The sequence below is a fragment of the Lepus europaeus genome, chromosome 5, assembly GCF_033115175.1.
Source record: "Lepus europaeus isolate LE1 chromosome 5, mLepTim1.pri, whole genome shotgun sequence".
Lineage (NCBI taxonomy): Eukaryota > Metazoa > Chordata > Mammalia > Lagomorpha > Leporidae > Lepus > Lepus europaeus.
The window spans coordinates 56,723,462-56,740,839 of record NC_084831.1 but is presented as its reverse complement, the minus strand read 5'-3'; the positions used below and the strand labels follow the sequence as shown (position 1 = coordinate 56,740,839).

The 17,378-nt window shown below is 43.1% G+C and overlaps 1 protein-coding gene across 3 annotated transcripts in view; it reads left to right on the top strand.

The window, feature by feature from the left end:
• Positions 1-17,378, top strand: part of JAK1 (Janus kinase 1) — a 142,826-nt gene that overhangs the window by 83,301 nt on the left and 42,147 nt on the right. For all 3 annotated transcript variants that reach the window (XM_062191476.1, XM_062191478.1, XM_062191477.1), the window contains exons 2-3: positions 10,030-10,112; positions 13,487-13,685. In XM_062191476.1, the coding sequence (XP_062047460.1) occupies positions 10,107-10,112; positions 13,487-13,685 (205 nt within the window). In that variant the 5' untranslated portion in view covers positions 10,030-10,106. The remainder of the gene's footprint in view (positions 1-10,029; positions 10,113-13,486; positions 13,686-17,378) is intronic.

The window sequence follows — 17,378 nt, the reverse complement described above, 5'->3', positions numbered from 1 at the left end:
GTCACATGCACATATGCTAGCAAATATATTTCTTACGGTAGATCACGGTTTTAAAAAAAAAAGACTGAAATCCTGTTTTAAAGCCTGGATGTCTACCTAGATTCCTAAGATGTCAGATTATAATGCCTAACCCTTACTGGATTCTCATCTGAGAGAAAACTGGGCCAGATGGGGGAGGAGAGTGAGAGCAGACTGGCTGGCCCTGGAGGGACAGTGTTGACCTGCTGGTCCTGCCCTGCCCTGATGCTGGGCTGCTCTGGTGGAAACTAAGTGCTTTACTCACGCAGACCCAATCTGCTGAGAGCTCTGCCACCAGTTTGAAATGAGAGCCTTTGTTGGCGGGGCTACCTGAAAGCTAAACCACAAAAATAAATTAAAGTGTCTTAACTGGGGAGAAGCATAGGGGACCATCTAGGGAAGCAGTTTCTTGAGATGTCATCTTATTTTTATTCTTCTCTCTCAGCTTATATTTTGATAAGTTCCTTTAGGCTATGGACTGGAATGGACATTTGCTACGTGTGAAGTGGCCAGTATCTGAACTCTTTTGTTTCTGGAGTGATCATCTGTTGTTGTTATAGAAGCTAAGGTGCAGAGCTATGACTGGGGGTGAGCTAGGCTCAGTCTCTTACAGATTTTGAATCTGTAAGGAAGGGTATACATCGATAGAGATGGCTTGAGATCATTCCTGTGACAGATGGGTTGGGTTTCAGCCTTGGTGATGGCCAGTGATTGGTGATGAATGTGCCAGCAGTGATGTCCTTATCAGACTGTGCCTGTGCCCTTACACTCATTTTTGCTCTAAGATAAGCAGAAGCTGGCTTCTGTTGTTTATAGTCAAGAGCCCCAAGGGGCCAGTGTTGTGGCCCAGCAGATTAAGCTGTTGCCTGTGATGTTGGCATCCCATATCAGAGTGCTGGCTCAAGTCCCAGCTGCCCCACTTCTAATCCAGCTGTCTTTTAATGTACCTCGGAAGGCAGTGGAAAAGGGCCCAAGTACTTGTGCTTCCTGCCACCTACATGGGAGACTGGGATGGAGTCCCAGGCTCCTTCTGGTTTTGGCCTGGCCCAGCCCCAACTGCTCTGGCCATTTGGGGAATGAACCAATAGAGGGAAGATTCCGCTGCACCTCCCCCCGACCCCGAAATCAGTCAGTCAATCTTAAAAACAAAACAAAAAACCCCACAACCCTCTAGTAGTGAAAGAGTTACGGGAACCATGCTAGATAGATTAACAAGAAGAAAGGAAGCAGGTGAATATGCGGTAGACACCCAAATAAGTTAGAAAACATTAGCAAGAGGTGAGGGGATTCAGGGCTGTTTTGTGTGTATTCCTTTAAGTTCTGATTACCTTCAGGCTTTGTCAGATGGTGTATTGTGACATTTTGAAATACAAATTAGTGGAAAGTTAGCTGTGTTAGGGTGTGGTATACAGTTTCAAACATTGTAAAATAGAGTTTATTTCTGTTTTTCTTTCTTAAGTCTAAAGGTTTTTTTAAAACATTAAGTATACTCAGAAAATTGATTTTCTAATGGGCATGGGCTTTTTATTTTAGCATAAGAGGTTGGAGAAATCTGAAATCATCACAACAACCTTGCCAAGTTGATGCTTTGATTTCCAATTTACGTTGGAAGCAAACTCAGGTTAGGAAAGTTGCCCAAGAGTCACCCAGACAAGTTATGTGCGACAGCTGGTATCTGAACTCAGGTTAGGGCACCTCCAGGCCCATGCTCCTGACTTGTGTTCTGTAAGAAACCTTAGAGGTCATCTAATATTTTTTCATTGTGTAGGATTTGAGGTCAGAGAGCTTTAGAGACTTGCTCAAGACCAGGCAGGTCCTGGCAGAGCTGGACTGGAACCTGGGCCTGTTTCTGATTGATCATTTAGCCTACTGCCTTCAGCAAGCAGCTGGCATAGTCATGTCATTCAGACCCTCCCTCACCTTTCTACACTGTCTACATTTTTCTTCTGTGGTCCCTCCTGCTCTGTGTACTCCTTCCTGCACACCGTCCTGGGTATTTCCCTTTCCCCGGGTGCGTCCTTGGGAAAGCTGCCTCCATGCTCTCTGTCTTGTTAAGAGCAGTCACTCTCCCTGATGACGTCCCAGTGTTGTAGCACATCGCCGTCTTTCGCCTCTGCTAGACTCCACCCCCTCCATATCACTTACTTTAGGCTGTCCATGTCTGTGTTAATCTAGCCAGCTGTCCATAGACTGTAAGGTTTTGGTGGGCTCACATTTTCTCATGTTGACTTCTTTGAATTCTCCCTAAGCCTCGCCATGCTTTGCCCAGGACAGGGTTAAAAACGGAAAGGTCGTGAAGCTGGAGGTGGGGAGATGGGTTTGAGCCCCAGTCCTGCCACTCACTGGCCAGTCAGCAGGCGAGAATGTCCAAAGCTTGAGTCTTGTCATCTGAGAGAGGGGCTGCGGGACCTGACTGTGCTCATAGATGTGAAAGCCTTTTCGAAGCTCTGAAGCTCTGTATAAGTGCAAGTTTTCATGCTGTGGTATCTGGTGCTTCTTCCTGGAAGAAATGATGAAAAAACTCAGGTGGGAAGACAAGCCATTCTCCCTTTTTGAGTGTCCACTCCTGCCACCACCTTTTTGACTCCTGTGTAATGACATGATTGAATTCAGTTAATCCTGTACTCTGCTTTTTAATAAAGGTATGGATGGGTAAGTGGTAATTTATGTTAAAAGAAGAAAAAGTTTAAAGAAAATGAAAAAGTAGCAAAGTTTCTTGGTACTGTGTGGCTTTTGGGAAGATGCTTAATGACTTTAATTAAGCAAAGTGCCTTATTTACTTTGATCAGAAATCTCTCTGAAAGCAGGCTCATTGGGAGCAGTGCAAAGCCCTGAGCCATCGAGTTGGCATTGATTGTTTGATCATCCCTAGAAGTTTATTGTAAATGAAGCAGCATTTACGGTTCTGGGGTATTCCTGGAATTGCTGCTATAGTTGGAAGTGAGTTATTCTGTGTGGCAAGAGTGGCATATAGGAAAGCCATAATTCTGATTTGCTGACAGGAATAAAATAGCAGATTTTATATTTCTATGATGTCATCCTTTTGGCTGGAATCCATCTGTGTTACAGTATCTTGGGAGACTCTCCTTCACACTGTTATCCCTTGGTTCTGCAGCACAGTGGGGTCCCAGGATCAGCAGATACCAGCTCAGTGGGTGTGAAGCCACTGGCGATGTGGCCGAAAGATCAGCACAGATGGTTTGCTGGGGTGTGTTAGGACTTGAGGAAGTTCTGTGTGGCTGTGGCAGGTGCCACCAGCACTTTCCTCCCCATATGCAGTGGTGGAGCCAGAGCAGCATATTAGTTGTGGACTAGAATATAAGCAAGACTGGGCACATGAAGGATATTTTTTAAAGATTTATTTATTTGAAAGGCAGAGTTACAGAGAGAGACAGAGACAGAGATTGTCCATCTGCTGGTTCGCTCCCCAGATAGCCTCAATGACTAGGGCTGGGCCAGTCTGAACCCAAAACTCTACCTTCATCTCCCACATGGGTAGCAGAGGCTCAAGCACTTGGGGCCATCTTCTGCTCTGTTCCCAAGCACATTAGCAGGGAGCTGGATCAGAAGAGCAGTCGGCACTTGAACTGTTGTTGCTCATGCAGGACACCTGCATCACTGGTGGCAGCTTAGCTCACAATGCCACAACTCCACTCCTCAAAGGGTTTTTTTTTTTTTTTTTTTAAATGATAGCTCTTTGATTCTCTGGAGGCAAGGGCATTAGAATAAGATCAGTCTCCTTGGTGGATTTTAGGCTACTAAAAGTATTTAAAACTCAGAATTAGGGGTTAGTACTGTGGCATAGTGGGTGAAGCTGCCAACTGAAGTGCCATCCTCCCATGTGGGCACTGATTAGAGGCCCGCTGCTGCACTTCTGATCCAGCTCTCTGCTGTGGCCTGGGATAGCAGTAGAGGATAGCCCAGGTGCTTGGACCCCTGCACCTGCGTGGGAGATCCAGAGGAGCCTCCTGGCTTTGGATCTGCCCAGCTCTGGCCATTGCGACCATATGGGGAGTGAACCAGCAATTAGAAGACTTACTTTCTCTCTCTCTCTCTCTCTCTCTCTCTCTCTCTCTGCCTCTCAAATAAATAAATAAACCTTAATAAAAAATCTCAATTATATCTGTGAACTATATTGAATCTTTTAAAATCTAATTAAAAATTAAAATGAGCAATAGAAAAAATAAGAAGCAACATGTGCCCATAAACCAGACAATAAATGTGTTTGAAAGCCACTGAAGACAATGCTGTTGGTGATGGGCTGGGTCTGGGGACAGGTTATGTTGGAGCAGTTTTTGCCCTGTGTAGAGAGAAAACAGAGTCCTTGGAATCAGGGACCATATGTTTGACCCCTAGCAGTCTCATAGATTAGCTTCAAACCTCTCATGCTTTTATGAGATTTAAGGGCAAGTGCCTGGCTCCATGGATGAAATGTTGAAGATGCTCAGTGCATATGGGGAAGCCGCCTCCCTGGCTGGAACCGTATTCCATCAGGCTATAATCTGTTTAACCCAATTTATGGTCAAAATGTGAGTGCTTGCTTGCTGCATACTAAAGTCTGCTAGACACTTTACATGCATTAACTCATTGATCTCCCGTGCGATCAATGCTATTTTTATCCCTCTACTTACACTGACAATGTTGAGGTTCGGGAATGATGCTTGCATAAGATTGCGACAGCTGGTAGGTGGGAAAGCCAGGAATCAAACCTAGGTCAGACTCTGGTCGGTGCTCCTAACTGCTCAGCCTTCTCACCTGAGACATAGCAAGGAGGACTGTGATTTGTGGACCAGGCTGTTGCTCAGAATCGCTATTTATCCTTTTGTTCTTCTGAGCAGGCTCATAGGGCACTTTTGTCCTCTGCCGTAAAGTCCCTGTCATATTACTTCAGCACTTCACACCTTTCTGAGCACTTTCACTTCTACAGCACATCTTTTTGAAAAAGGCATCCTAGATGCTGGAGGAAGGCCTTTTGAAAAATCTTTTAATTCTTACACTGACCCTTTAGGGAAGATGTTTCCTGTGGGGTCCATGGGTGGGGAAACTGAGGCTTTGTGATAAAAGTGATTTGCCCATGGTTTTGCTAGCTGGTTGTTGAGAACCCCCACGCCTGGGTTTATGGTGATTTTTCATTGCATAAGGTTGCTTATTTTGTTCCATTCATCTTTCATTTACTATCTGTTAAGGGGTTATTGGATACCTGATATGTACTGAAGGTAAGCACCAAAGAACTCTTGGAGCTTGCATTGTTGTGTTAAGTTCCTCGTCAGCCTTGAGACACTGCCTGCTAAATAGTTTTTCAAAGTTTAAGATCTTTAGTCTTAAGCTTTTTTAAGGTGTAGGTAGCTGATTACAGAATATTTTCTAAATTACATTTTTATGAGTTTGTTTCTTAAGTCATTAACATTTTATTTATATTTTCTGCTTCAGAAGTCAAAAGCTCTAATTCCTATAAGTATATAATAAATGTGATGATTTCTTTGGTGAAAATAATCAGATACCCACAATATTTTTTTTAATCTTTGTAATTGATTTTGACTATCACCCAGTATGTTTCTATTATATAAATCTGGAAAAGACTTTTCCCCAAAAGTAATCATATTCTGATGATCCTATTTATAGAATTAAAATCATCTATTTTTACTTTTTGTCCACTATCCAAAATTTGATTGTTTTTCCTTTGTATAGATGCCATTATTTCAAAGATGTCCTTGAAAATTTAGAGGATTTTGCTGTGTTCAAATGGATATCTGTAAAATTCTCACATTGGGAAAGAATTTGTCCCAACTGTTGCAGTTTGGTATTGCTTGGAATCACTGCTCTGTGTTTTGTTTCTTTTACTTTTCCCTCATTCAGAAAGTATCAGATACACTTGTCTCTTGCATAAGAATGTGATAATCTAGAAGAAGCTTGAGAAATCAGGATTTCCCTATTTTGTTTTGTTTTTATGAAAGCAACATCTACAAAATTGAGGCACAAAAACAATCCTCTGTCATGGAGAAAACATATTTTCTTTAAATGAGGATGGAATAATTCACTGATAATACCAAAATGATTTTTGACTACTCATCTTTATCCTTTCCATTTTCTTTTTTTAAAGATTGATTTTATTATTATTATTATTATTATTATTATTATTTGAAAGGCAGAGTTGTAGAGAGGCAGAGGCAGAGGCAGAGAGAGAGAGAGAGGTGTTCCATCTGCTGATTCACTACCCCAATGGCTGCAAAGACAAGAGCTGGAGCCTAAGCCAGGACCCTGGAGTTTCTTCCAGGCCTCCCACACCGGTGCAGGGGCCTAAGGACTTCAGACATCTTCTACTACTTTTGATGAAACGAAGATGTAAGCCTCAGCCATTCTCGCTCATTTCCCAAAAGATAGATAAATATTGGAATTTATTTCTTGTTCCTGAATCTCAATTCAGTTTCACAGTGTGTTCTTTATACCCCACTCCCCAGGTTCGGAGGCCTAGCAGCCACTTGAAAGACCATATGGAGGAGCTCACCTCTACCTGCTGCCCCCTACCACCACCACCACCCCTAGCCCACCTAGGATTTAAAAAGGCCCGGTCCTGGGGTCGAGGACCTCTGCCACGTGTTCAGTCTGTGCACACCAGCAGTTGGTCACCCTCCTCAGCAGATTTATTTTCTCTGAATAAATTCAATCTGGCTGTAGATTGGTTCCCTGCCTCCTCTCTGTTCTGCGCCTCTTTCCTGACATTTTGTTGCCCTGTGTGAGGCAGCATCAATCTAGACTTTTTTCCTAACAGCTTTCCCAGGCCATAGCAGAGAGTTGGATTGGAAGTAGAGCAGCTGGGACTTGAACCATTGCCCATATGGGATGCCGACACTGCAGGCTGCGGCTTTACCCACTATGCCACAGTGCTAGTCTCTATCCTTTCCATTTTCTAGGAATTCTAAGAATTCATATCAGTTGAAAGTTGAACCCAGGAAATCAGGTTCTAAAAAAAAGGACATTTTGTGATGTCCACTGATCAGTTTTTTCTAGCATTAAAGATTTTCCTCTTGTAACTTGTAGCAAGAAACTTGAATTGATTTCTTGGAATTTTTCAAAGCATCTGTATACTAATCTTGCTCCTTTTTCTACTTGCTCTAAAAATAATCAGCTAGATCATATTGTCTGGTTTATTTGAAAGCACTGTTATTTGGATGAAGCCATTATACAGATACTGTAATACTTAGGAGCACTTGTCCTCCTGAATGAGGTCAGTTGCTATTTTGCATGAAGGGTCTGAAGTGCGTAGAACAGTGCTTAGCAATAAACCATTTTATTATTCTGTCCAGTAATACTGGAAGTCAGTTTGAAGTCTAAGTAAAATGTGATTTCAGTATAGTATTTCATATAGTAGTGAACGAATGACAAGATAACCAAGCTCTCCTTAATGACAAGTTTTCATGGGATCCTAGTTCTAGAAGAATCTTAGTGATTTTAGTTGCACCTTTGAATCTTACACAGGTCCAGAGAAACTCCATGATTTCTAAACTTAAGCAATACAAGATCTGATGGTATGCATTAAAAAAGCTTTTAAGTTATAAGAAGGTTTATGGGGCCGGCACCATGGCTCACTAGGCTAATCCTCCACTTGTGGCGCCGGCACTCCAGGTTCTAGTTCCAGTTGTTGCACCGGTTCTGTCCCAGTTGCTTCTTTTCCAGTCCAGCTCTCTACTGTGGCTCGGGAAGGCAGTGGAGGATTGCAAGTGCTTGGGCCCCTGCACCCATATGGGAGACCGGGAAGAAGCACCTGGCTCCTGGCTTCGGATTGGCGTACCTCTGGCCATAGCAGCCATTTGGGGGGTGAACCAATGGAAGGAAGGAAGATCTTTCTCTCTGTCTCTCTTTCACTATCTAACTCTCTCTGTCAAATAAATAAAAAAAATAAATTAAAAGGTTTATGTGGTATCCCTCTGAAAGGGGTCTGGACCTGGTGGGACTCATAGGTCCCTTCTTCCTCTAAACGGCTGAGTCTGTGTCCCTTCCTGGGTGTGAGGTAAGCTGCTTACTGCTCCAAAGCAGAGAGCTCTCTGGTCAGTTTTCCTTCATCCTTAGCAGCAGTGGATACTGCTGAGCTGCCGTGAAGCCTCTGGTCAAAAGCCCCAGGTGTGCCTTTCAGCAAGTACTGCCTTTGAATTGGCTCATGCTCTTCTGTGCAGGAGTTGGAAAAGAATGTTGTAGAAGGCTTCCCTGTTCAGGCAGTGGTTAGACCAGGCTAGCTCCTTTCCTCTACAGGGCCTTAGTGTAAGCTGATCCTTTTGCCCAGGTTGCTTTCTCCCTATTGGCTTTATGCCCTGCCTCCCCAGACATTGTTCCAGAGCCCAGACTAGAGCACCTTTCCACTGTGCTAGGCTCTTTTGTTTTCCTTCTTCATACTGTTTTTAGCCCCCCCACCCCACCCCCCCAATAACCTCTATCTGTGCATCTTGGTTTGATTCCATTGTTCTGTGGACTGTAGCTCCATGTAGAGACCATATTGCTCTTGTTCTTTGTTGTGCCTCTTGTACTAGCTCAATTTCTGGCATGGAGAGCTGTTTAATAACACTTGTTGAATGATGAATATAAATGTGGTGTTTGAAGCTTTGCTTCTTTTAAAAAATGTTTATTTTCATTAATTTGAGAGACTGATCAAGGCATGCACAGGCACACTCACTCACAGATATAGAGACCTTCTGCCTGTTGGTTCATTCCCCAGATTTCACAATAGCCAGGGCTGGACCAGGCTCCAAAGCCAGAAGCATAGAACTCCATTTGGGTCTTCCACATGGGTGGCAGAGACTCAAGCATTTGAGCTGTCATCTGCTTCCTCTCAAAATGCATTAGCAGGGGGCTGGATCTGAAGCAGAACAGCTGGGACTAGAACCAGAACTCTGGTGTGGATTTTGAGCATCCCAAGTGGCATCTTAACCCACCATGCCGTGATGCCCATCCCAGGAGCTGTGCTGAATTGGAGCAAGGCATGAACATCTAGCCAATTTCTAATTTCTGTTTTGATGCAGGGCAGAGTGTCAATTCACATAATTAAAATTGACTATACTAACTTCTGAAAAACTAGAAATATAGTGATTTGTTCTTCCAACCTTGTTAAACTTGTCTGTATCAAAATAGGCATATCAAAGCCATCAGATCAAAATTAATACTTGTATCCACTGCTTGGCCTCCCATTGTTATTTTCTTTAAGTCTTACCCACTGCAGAAAGTCTTCCAAAATTAGCTCTTGTCAGCATCATTCCCTAGAGTTGGCACAAAAAATAACAGCGTGACGCTATCGATTTTAGGTTGCTTTTGTGTTCTCATTTGTGCTGTATTTCATCTTGGTTGTAAGGTTGGTCTTAACCTCAGAGGTCACCCCTTCACTCCTTTACTCCTGACTTCCCTTCTGTGTGGTGCCAGGGACTGTGCTCTTCTTAAAACTGGATTCTAATAAAATGTGTTGAATGACTAGATGGAAAACTGAGACATGATCAGTGGAATCAGTTGGAAACTGATTTCAAATCAGTTAAGGTTGGTAGCTCCTGTGTAAAAATTAAAAAAAAAAAATTGTGAAAGGCAATAAGGAAAATTGTTTAAGAAAAAACAGACCTGTGTCTCAACCTGGATTGAGTAGGGGTCATTCTAAAGGAAATGTGCATGGGAAATAAAAACGCACATCTCTGCATGTCCTGAGCTTTTGTTCACAGCACCAGGAGAGAGGTTGTTAACAGAAGAGGTACATAGTCTTCACTTCCTCTATGCCAGGAAGCGAAAGTGCCCAGTGGCTTCCTCTCTCAAGAGAGTGAAAAGAATACCTTCTTTGATGCTTACACCCTGAGATGTCTCTGTCTGTCCTCTTGAGGTCCTCATCAGTCTCTGTTGTTTGCCTTCCTTCTTCCTCCCAAATGCTTTTTCCTGCCACTTATGGTTTGGCTGCTTTGTTAATGAATGTGTACTCTTATTTTTGGATACAGTTACCTCTGCAACTGATTTATTTATTTATTTATTTATTTATTTTGTCTTTAGCTCAGCTCTGAATGAGCTTTGGAGAGTCGAGAAGAAAATCCAGTCTGCTTTTTGGGAGACATTGGACAGCCGAATAAATGCAGGTATGTAGCTTTCCCTATTTAAAAAAAAAAAAAAAGAATCAATGATTAAAAAGGTAATGAAATTGTGATATAGAACCTGTAAGGTTATCTGTATTAATGCTTTTTATTAAAAAAAAAAAATCAGTCTTTTATTCATTCCCAGTCCAGTGGTGAGTATGCTGGTTAAAAGGAAATCTCAGTTGAACAAAAGTATAGGAAGCACAGAATGAAAGTTAAAGTTCCCTTGTCATGTCTCCTGGATGTTTACCCCTGTTAATAATTTATTGTGTATTTTTCATAGGGATAACCAAAAGCACTATAATATACACATTTTACTGTTTTCCACTTTGTAATATGTCATACACATCTTTTTCAGTGTTGAGTCACATAGTCTTATGTCAGCCTTTAAAAACATTTTTAGAAATTATTTTTTATTTATTCAAGAGTCAGAGAGAGTTCCCATCTGCTGATTCATTCCCCAAATGCCTGCAGTGGCTGGAATTGGGGTATGGCTAGAGTCAGGAGCCAGGAATGAAATCCAGGTTTCCCATGTGGATGGCAGGAACCCAATTACTTGAGCAATCCCAGGGGCTGCACTGGCTGGAAGCTGGAGTCAGGAACTAGAGCAGGGTCTACCACAGGCACTCAGATGTGGGACATGGGCATCTTAACTGCTCCCTATGTCATCCTTTTGAATAATTGTCCTTTGTGTTGATATGCCTTATTTTGTTTTTATTTTCATTTTTTTAAAAAAAATTTTGATAGGTAGAGTTATAGACATGAGAGAGAGAGATAGATATGCCTTCCTTCTGTTGGTTCACTCCCCAAATGGCTGCCATGGCCGGGCTGATCCAAAGCCAGGAGCCAGGTGCTTCCTCCTGGTCTCCCATGTGGGTGCAGGGGCCCAAACACTTGGGCCATCCTCCACTGCCCTCCCGGGCCACAGCAGAGAGCTGGACTGGAAAAGGAGCAACCGGGACTAGAACCAGCACCCATATGGGATGCAGGCGCCACAGGCGGAGGATTGACAAGTGAGCCATGGTGCCGGCCAATATGCCTTATTTTGTTTAGTGAATCCTCTCTTCTTAGATGCTATCAATTGTGTTTTTCTGCTTCAAACAGTTGCATATCTTGTATGTGTATGATTATATATACTGCCTGATTTATTTCCTTAGAGTTAAGGGGTGTAAGACTCTTTGCAGTTTCTCCCTGTCATGTCTGTAAAGAATCTCAAGAACAAAGGTTTATCTTACATTATGAAATAGGCTTTTAACTATTGTGTTTTCCATCTTATGTTTCAGTGTGGGATGGGGGTGGGGTGGGAACTAAGTGCTGCGTTTTAAAATGGTCTTGCCTGTTGATCTGAACTTCAAGTTAAGTTGTGAGCTCAGTCTTCTATCCTGGTTTCCAGAAGCTTCTGTGTTTCAGATTTATTTTGGAAGTTCAGCAATTAAAATTGAATGTGTATCGGTTTGTAGCTTGGAGGCGTATCTGGTTCACTTTAGAAAGTTCAAGTTTATTTTGGTGTAAGACAAATTTTTAAATCTGCTATGCATAGTTTTTATAATATGCATTTTCCATGAACTTTTTAAATAGCCTAAATGAATGGATTTCAGGGTTTTTGGATCAAATATTATTAGCTCACCCTTTTTTATTTTTTTTTAAAGATCTATTTATTTATTTGAAAGTTAGAACTACACAGAGAGAAGAGACAGAGAGAGATCTTCCATCTTCTGGTTCACTCCCCAAGTGGCTGTAACAGCCTGGCTAGACCAGGTTGAAGCCAGGAGCTTTTTCCAGATCACCCATGTGGGTGTTGGGACCCAAGTATCTGGGCCATCTTCCGCTGCTTTCTCAGGCACATTAGCAGAATGCTGGATCAGAAGTGGAGCATCCGGGTCTCAAACCAGGACCCATGTGGGATGCTGGCATTGCTGATGATGGTTTTACCCAACTGGCTACAACACTGGCCCCTAGCTTATCCTTTGCTTCCATTTTCCATTAACTTTTTGAAGTATTCCTAGTATGGCTTTTCTTGTTTCCTCACGTCATTCTGCAAGCATCCACTTTCTGTAATCCTTTGTGCTTTGTACTAGGAATCAGATAAACACCACAGCTCGTGTCAAGGAAGTGACAGGTATACAAATAAGATTGTCATTTTTCATGTGATAGTGCACACTTAGTTTAAGAGCACAGAAGGGAGGCCTTCAGCTTAGGCAGTGAAGGCTTCCTGGAGGAGGTATTGTCTGAGTCAAGTCCTGAAGAGAGTTGAAGGTTGCCATGAACGAGGTAGAGGAGTCAGCATGAGTGAAGAGAGGAGGATGAGAAACCATATTGGGGTGGAGGTAGGTACAGGGACAACGGCAAGCTTTGTAGATGTCAAACATGAAGTCAGAACCTGGGGTGATAGAAGATGGGACAACTGGCCCGGTGATAGAAGGCTTCTGTCACAGAATTGGAGAATCTGTGTGAAGATTAATAAGCAGACATTGGAGGAGCTGCTGCCTGTAACAAAGACTTTTTTAAGAAGTTAAGCATAGGTTGGCCTGCCAGGCAGAAGAATCTAGGGCTAGAGAAGTTAGTTTGTAGGCCATTGGTGTGGGAGCAAGGGAAAGAAAGAATGTGCAGTGTTTTCCCTTGTTTGTTGCTTGTTTTTAGCCTTGCCCAAGGTTTCATTACTAAGATAGGGTCTTTGGTCCTAGTTGCCTTCCCTTTTAAGGGTTCTCATGTGGGCGACTTACTTACAAACTTCTCCCCAGTGAGTTCCGGCCTTCCCTAAGCAACACTTCCCTCATTCTGCTGCCTGCCTATGTATGGGGTAGTTGGGACCTGACCCCATTCCTTAACTTTTACTGCCCTTCCATATGTCTTCTGAACATGTGTCATTAGTCATTTGTGTGCACAACCCCAGAAGATATGAGGCTAGATAAGACATGGTCCCTGTCAACACCAGACTTGCTGTTTAGCGGAACGTAGGCATACGAGACTGTAGTTCATACCATTGGTCTATTTAAAAGTTGAGTTTCCAGTAGAGGTAGCAGCAGTATTAGTAACTAACAGTCCACCTGTAACATTATTGGTTCCAGACTGGGCCACATTTTCAACTATAACTTATGTGTACAGAAAATAAATTCAGGCCATATTTAAATTACTATGATTTTTGAGAATATGATCTGACTGTAGTTAATTAGCTAGTGTAGATAATTATTTTTTTGCCTTGTTTTCACCCCTTGTGGGTTCTGACGTGTTTGGTTTTTCAGGAAGGGGAGGGCCAGGAAGAGGTACTTCCCCGTGAGTGGGTAATTCTGCATGCCTACCTGTACACCATTCTCTCTTGTTGCTTGAACTTGCAGCACATAGAATGACCACATGGCTTCTTTTTCCTCCAACTACAGTATCTAAATATCAAAGAGGACTGCAATGCCATGGCTTTCTGTGCTAAAATGAGGAGCTCCAAGAAGACCGAGGTAGATCTGGAGGCCCCTGAGCCTGGGGTGGAAGTGGTCTTCTATCTGTCGGACAGGGAACCCCTCCGACTGGGCAGTGGAGAGTACACGGCGGAGGAGGTGTGCATCAGGGCCGCACAGGAATGCCGTGAGTACTGGCTGCTGCATGGGAGGTTTTGGTGGCAACCATCCTGCAAGGAGATCCCACACGGGACTCTGCCCCTTGTAGCTCTGCTGAACAGTAAGGGGTATATAGGTTCTGCGAGGCAGGGCTCTGCCCTGCCTCTGCTCTTGCCACTAAATTGCACATGACCCCAAGGCCAGTGATTTTGATCCTTAGAGTTTCACTTTTAAATGTCTTAGTCTGCAGAGTGGCTCATTCCTGGATTCTGATGAGCTGGTGGTTCTTAGGCGATTACATTTATCTTTTGTGGGGGCTCAGTTCTCTGTTTCCCTACATCTGCACAGTTGGCATTAATATGAACACTAGATGAGGTGGTATGTAAAGCACTTAGCACAGAATAGAAATCCATCGAGTAGCATCTCAGGATCTTAGTCAAGATCCCACATGTCTGAAGCTTGACTCATCCTTCTGCCACTGTCACCTGCCTTCCCCCAAGTGATGCTGTCTTCAAGTAAGAAGTTGAGTGTCACTTTGTGGCTTGGTCAGGTTGCCACATTGTGAAAATGACAATGAGGTTGACAGCAACACTTTAAAAAAAAAAAATATATATATATATATATATATTTATTTTATTTATTTGTAAGACAGAGTTACAGAGAGAGGTAGAGACAGAGAGAGAGATCTTCCATCTGCTGGTTCACTCCCCAACTGGCCGCAACAGCTGGAGCTGTGCCAATCTGAAGCCAGGAGCCAGGAGCTTCTTCCGGGTCTCCCACGCAGGTGCAGGGGCCCAAGGACTTGGGCCATCTTCTACTGCTTTCCCAGGCCATAGCAGAGAGCTGGATCGGCAGAGGAGTAGCCAGGACTAGAACCGGCACCCATATGCGCTTCAGGCCAGGGCCTTAACCTGCTGCACCACAGCACCAGCCCCATGAAGCTTGTCTTTAAGTTAGCCTATCACCTTCAAAAGGTGGAGAAACTAAAACAAACTAGTAAAATAATAACTTTTTTAAAAAGTATCCTTTGAACTTGAGGACAATGGCAGTTTTATGCCTACCTCTTTCTATAAAAATTTTAAACATTTTAATATTTAATTTGAAAGGCAGAGTGACAGGGAGAGAGATCTTCCATCTGGTGATTGACTCCCCAAATGACAGCAACAGCTGGGGCTAAGATCAAGCTGAAGCCAGTAGCCAGGAGTGTCATCCGGGTCTCACACATGGGTGGCAGGGGCCCAGACACACTTCTGCTTTTCTCAGGCCATTAACAGAGAGCTGGATCAGAAGTGGAACAGCCAGGACATAGACTTGCACCCATATGGGATTACCCTTTACCCCACAATGCTGACACCTAAAATGCTTTCTGTATCAGAGTTAAGTATAAGGGGAAAGGTTCATGCTATTAGGAAGAGTGTAGTAGAGTCTTATTAACTAAATACAACACAGGATAAATGGGCTGTGCTATGAATTACTAGTTGGAAAATGGAGTACTTAAAGTCATTCTCATTGCACAGCAATATGTACACATAACCAGCTTTAGAAGACAGCTTCAAATGTTTTTGTAGTTAGCAGAACAACCGAATATAAATCAGTGCTTCTGAAGTATTGTTTAAGGCTTTGGCCTTTTGTTGTTGTTTGTTTTCTCTCCTTTCTCTTGAGATTTGAGAATCTCAGAGGTTTGTCTGTTTTCTTTGCCAAGCTTCTTGCCATCAGCATGGAAGGTACAAACCTCAGTTTGTTAGCTGGGGCCATTTTAGGCTGAGGTTCATGTTGGGATGAGATTAGGGAGGTACCAAGGACCTGCCAGGGAAGGACAGGAGCAGGTGGAGCCTGTGAGTCTGCTGAGGGGCATAGCCACTGGATCTCCTGAAAGTAACTCTGGCCTCAGGGTCACTTGATTAGGGGCATCAATGTTTATGCCTTGTCTGTGGAAAGTAAGTGGTGTCTCACGTTTATTAATTTTAAAAATGTATAAATACTGACTGCCACAGATTCCTGTAGCTTTCATTGTTACTATAGTAAGTGATGTTTTGGTAGCAGTGTTGTTTTCTTCTGTTTTCACCTGTATGTGGTAAAGTTTTAGCTCATTGCTTTACCTTCTCGGTAACTTTATCTGGTTTGAATCTCAGCTCTGCATTTTACTGGCTGAGTAGCCTGTGGGTCAGTCTAAATCTCAGGGGGCCATAGTTTCTTCATCTGTGAAATGGCAAATAATATTCACCTCATTTAGTTTTCTGGAGGGCTAAAAGCTGGTGACTGTGGAGTGTGTGAGATGCCTGACACGCCAGCAGTGTTGGTGTCCTAGTTACAGTTATTCACTTTCCTTGTTTTTGGGTAGTTGTAGTGTTAGAATCAGACCTGTGGTCGAATTACAGATGATGCTGGGACTGCCTCAGATGTGTGTGTGCACACTCAAACACTGGTATGTGTAGAGAAAAGCAGGTTTCCAGGCCAGCCCATGGAACCAGTCTAAGTGAAAACCCAAAGCCCACCTGAAGCGTAGTTGAGATGACATTGCGTCCTAAAGCTGTTTGCCATTGCTCTCAAGGGAAATGCTCCTGGCCATTGTGTGTTGTCTTCTCTATTTGTAAGGCAGAGTGTAACTCCCCAGGGGACCACTCCTGGCTTCCAGAGAGGCGTGGAATGAGACTTGCAGGAGAGAATGCTCTTGGAGTCATCTAGGAGCAGGGCCACAGAGGGCCCCACCATGTGTCATTCCCACTTTGGGTGTCTGATTTGGGAAATAGTTGCCAGTTTCCTCATGTTCCCACATATTTTTTGGCCATTTAAGTCCACTGTGTCTTAGTCTGAGGCCTAGCTGCATGTGGAAACATCAGTACTGTTGACAGAATGTGGCAGTCATTCCCCCCCACCTGTGTTATGGGTCTGAGTAATTTTAATCATGGGCGTAGAACCAGGTGGCTTCATAATCTCCCTTTTCTTTTCCATGTACTTCTTGCCAGAGGCAGCAGCTGCTGGGGATGGGGAGGCAGAGGAGCACTGTCGGGGCTGGCTTTGTTAAGCCTGTGCCTTCTTGCTGGTCGGCTACTAATAAAAAATATTTATGTTCACTATAAAGAGTACTTAAGACATATATTTATTATTAATGGTAATAGGTTTTAATCACTGACAAGAATCACTTTGGTTATTACTTATTCTAATATGCATTTTGTGCACTACTGCCAGGAAGTTCTTTGCATGTGTGTTAGAATTGCTTAACATTCTCTGTAGGAAACAGATTGAAGATTTCCCAAACGGTAAGAGTATTTCTGACTGTGATACCTAGGTGCTTATCAGATAGGGGATATGAACCCCTCAGATAGTCGTTTTCTCTTTTAAGTAGGATTTGATAAGACTGTATCATAGATACCTATAAAGAGAACTGTCATCAGTTCTCTTTGATTTTTAAGTGATTTTAATTTGATTTTTCAGGTGATACAGGGCATATTCCTGGGGAACCGTGGTTCTTTGTGTTTGCTTTTTTTTTTTTTTTTAAGATTTTTATGTGTTTATGTATTTGAAACACAAAGGTAGAAAGAGAGAGGGAGGGAGAGGGAGAGATTTCTATCCACTGATTCACTCCTTAAATGATTGTAATGGCCAGGGCTGGGCCAGAGCCTGGAACTCTACCCCTACCTTCCCAGGCACATTAGCTGGGAGCTGAATTGAAAGTGGAGCAGCCAGGACTTGAACTGGCATCATATGGGATACTGGTGTT